At 62.6% G+C, this 820-nt stretch overlaps 1 protein-coding gene across 2 annotated transcripts in view; it reads right to left on the reverse strand.

The window, feature by feature from the left end:
* Positions 1 to 6: 6 nt before the first annotated feature.
* Positions 7 to 820, reverse strand: part of LOC113980919 (ephrin type-B receptor 3-like) — a 2,863-nt gene continuing 2,049 nt past the window's right edge. For both annotated transcript variants that reach the window (XM_027708138.1, XM_027708137.1), the window contains 2 exons: positions 603 to 796; positions 7 to 154 (listed from right to left, as the gene is read on the reverse strand). In XM_027708138.1, the coding sequence (XP_027563939.1) occupies positions 52 to 154; positions 603 to 796 (297 nt within the window). In that variant the 3' untranslated portion in view covers positions 7 to 51. The remainder of the gene's footprint in view (positions 155 to 602; positions 797 to 820) is intronic.

Consider the following 820-nt stretch of genomic DNA (forward strand, 5'->3'; position numbering starts at 1 on the left):
GGCGGCGCCATCTTGCCCCAGGCTGGGCCTGGCTGGGCTGGGGGGGGGGTCTCAGCACCGGGGGTCTCCTTTGGGGGGGCTCTGCAGGCTCCGGGCGCCCTCCAGGATCCGCTGCCGGTGCTCGGCCGGCGACGCCTCCGCGCTCAGAACGTCCCTGGGGGGGTCATGGGGGGGTCACGGGGGGGTCACGGGGGGGTCATCGACGGGTCCCCGCACACCCTGGAACCCCCCAAAATTGATCCAGGTGTTTTGAAACCCCTAAAATTAATCCAGGTGTGCTGGGACCCCCCAAATCTAATCCAGGTGTTCTGAAAACCCCCCAAAAACTGATCCAGGTGTTCTAAACCCCCCAAACTGATCCAGATGTGCTGGGACCCCCCTAAAATTAATCCAGGTGTGCTGGGACCCCCCAAAAACTAATCCAGGTGTGCTGGGACCCCTCAAAATTAATCCAGGTGTTCTAAACCCCCCCAAAACTAATCCAGGTGTTCTGAAAACCCCCTAAAACTGATCCAGGTGTGCTGGGACCCCCCAAAACTTATCCAGGTGTTCTGAAAGCCCCCCCAAAAACTAATCCAGGTGTGTTCCGTGTCCCCCCTCACCTGTGTGGGTCCGTGGGGGTGACCCTGAGGCTCTGGGGGTGCCTCATGAGGCGGTCGAGGGCGTGGACGATGCGGGGGAAGGTGGGGCGGGCGCGGCGCTCGCGCTGCCAACACTCCAACATCAGGCGGTGCAGGGCGGGGGGGCACCGCGCCGGGGGGGGCAGACGGTAATCCTGCTCGATGGCATTGATCACCTGGGACAGGTAAGGGACAGGTGA

This window comes from Neopelma chrysocephalum, unplaced genomic scaffold, assembly GCF_003984885.1.
Source record: "Neopelma chrysocephalum unplaced genomic scaffold, ASM398488v2 Primary Assembly neopelma1_95630, whole genome shotgun sequence".
NCBI lineage: Eukaryota > Metazoa > Chordata > Aves > Passeriformes > Pipridae > Neopelma > Neopelma chrysocephalum.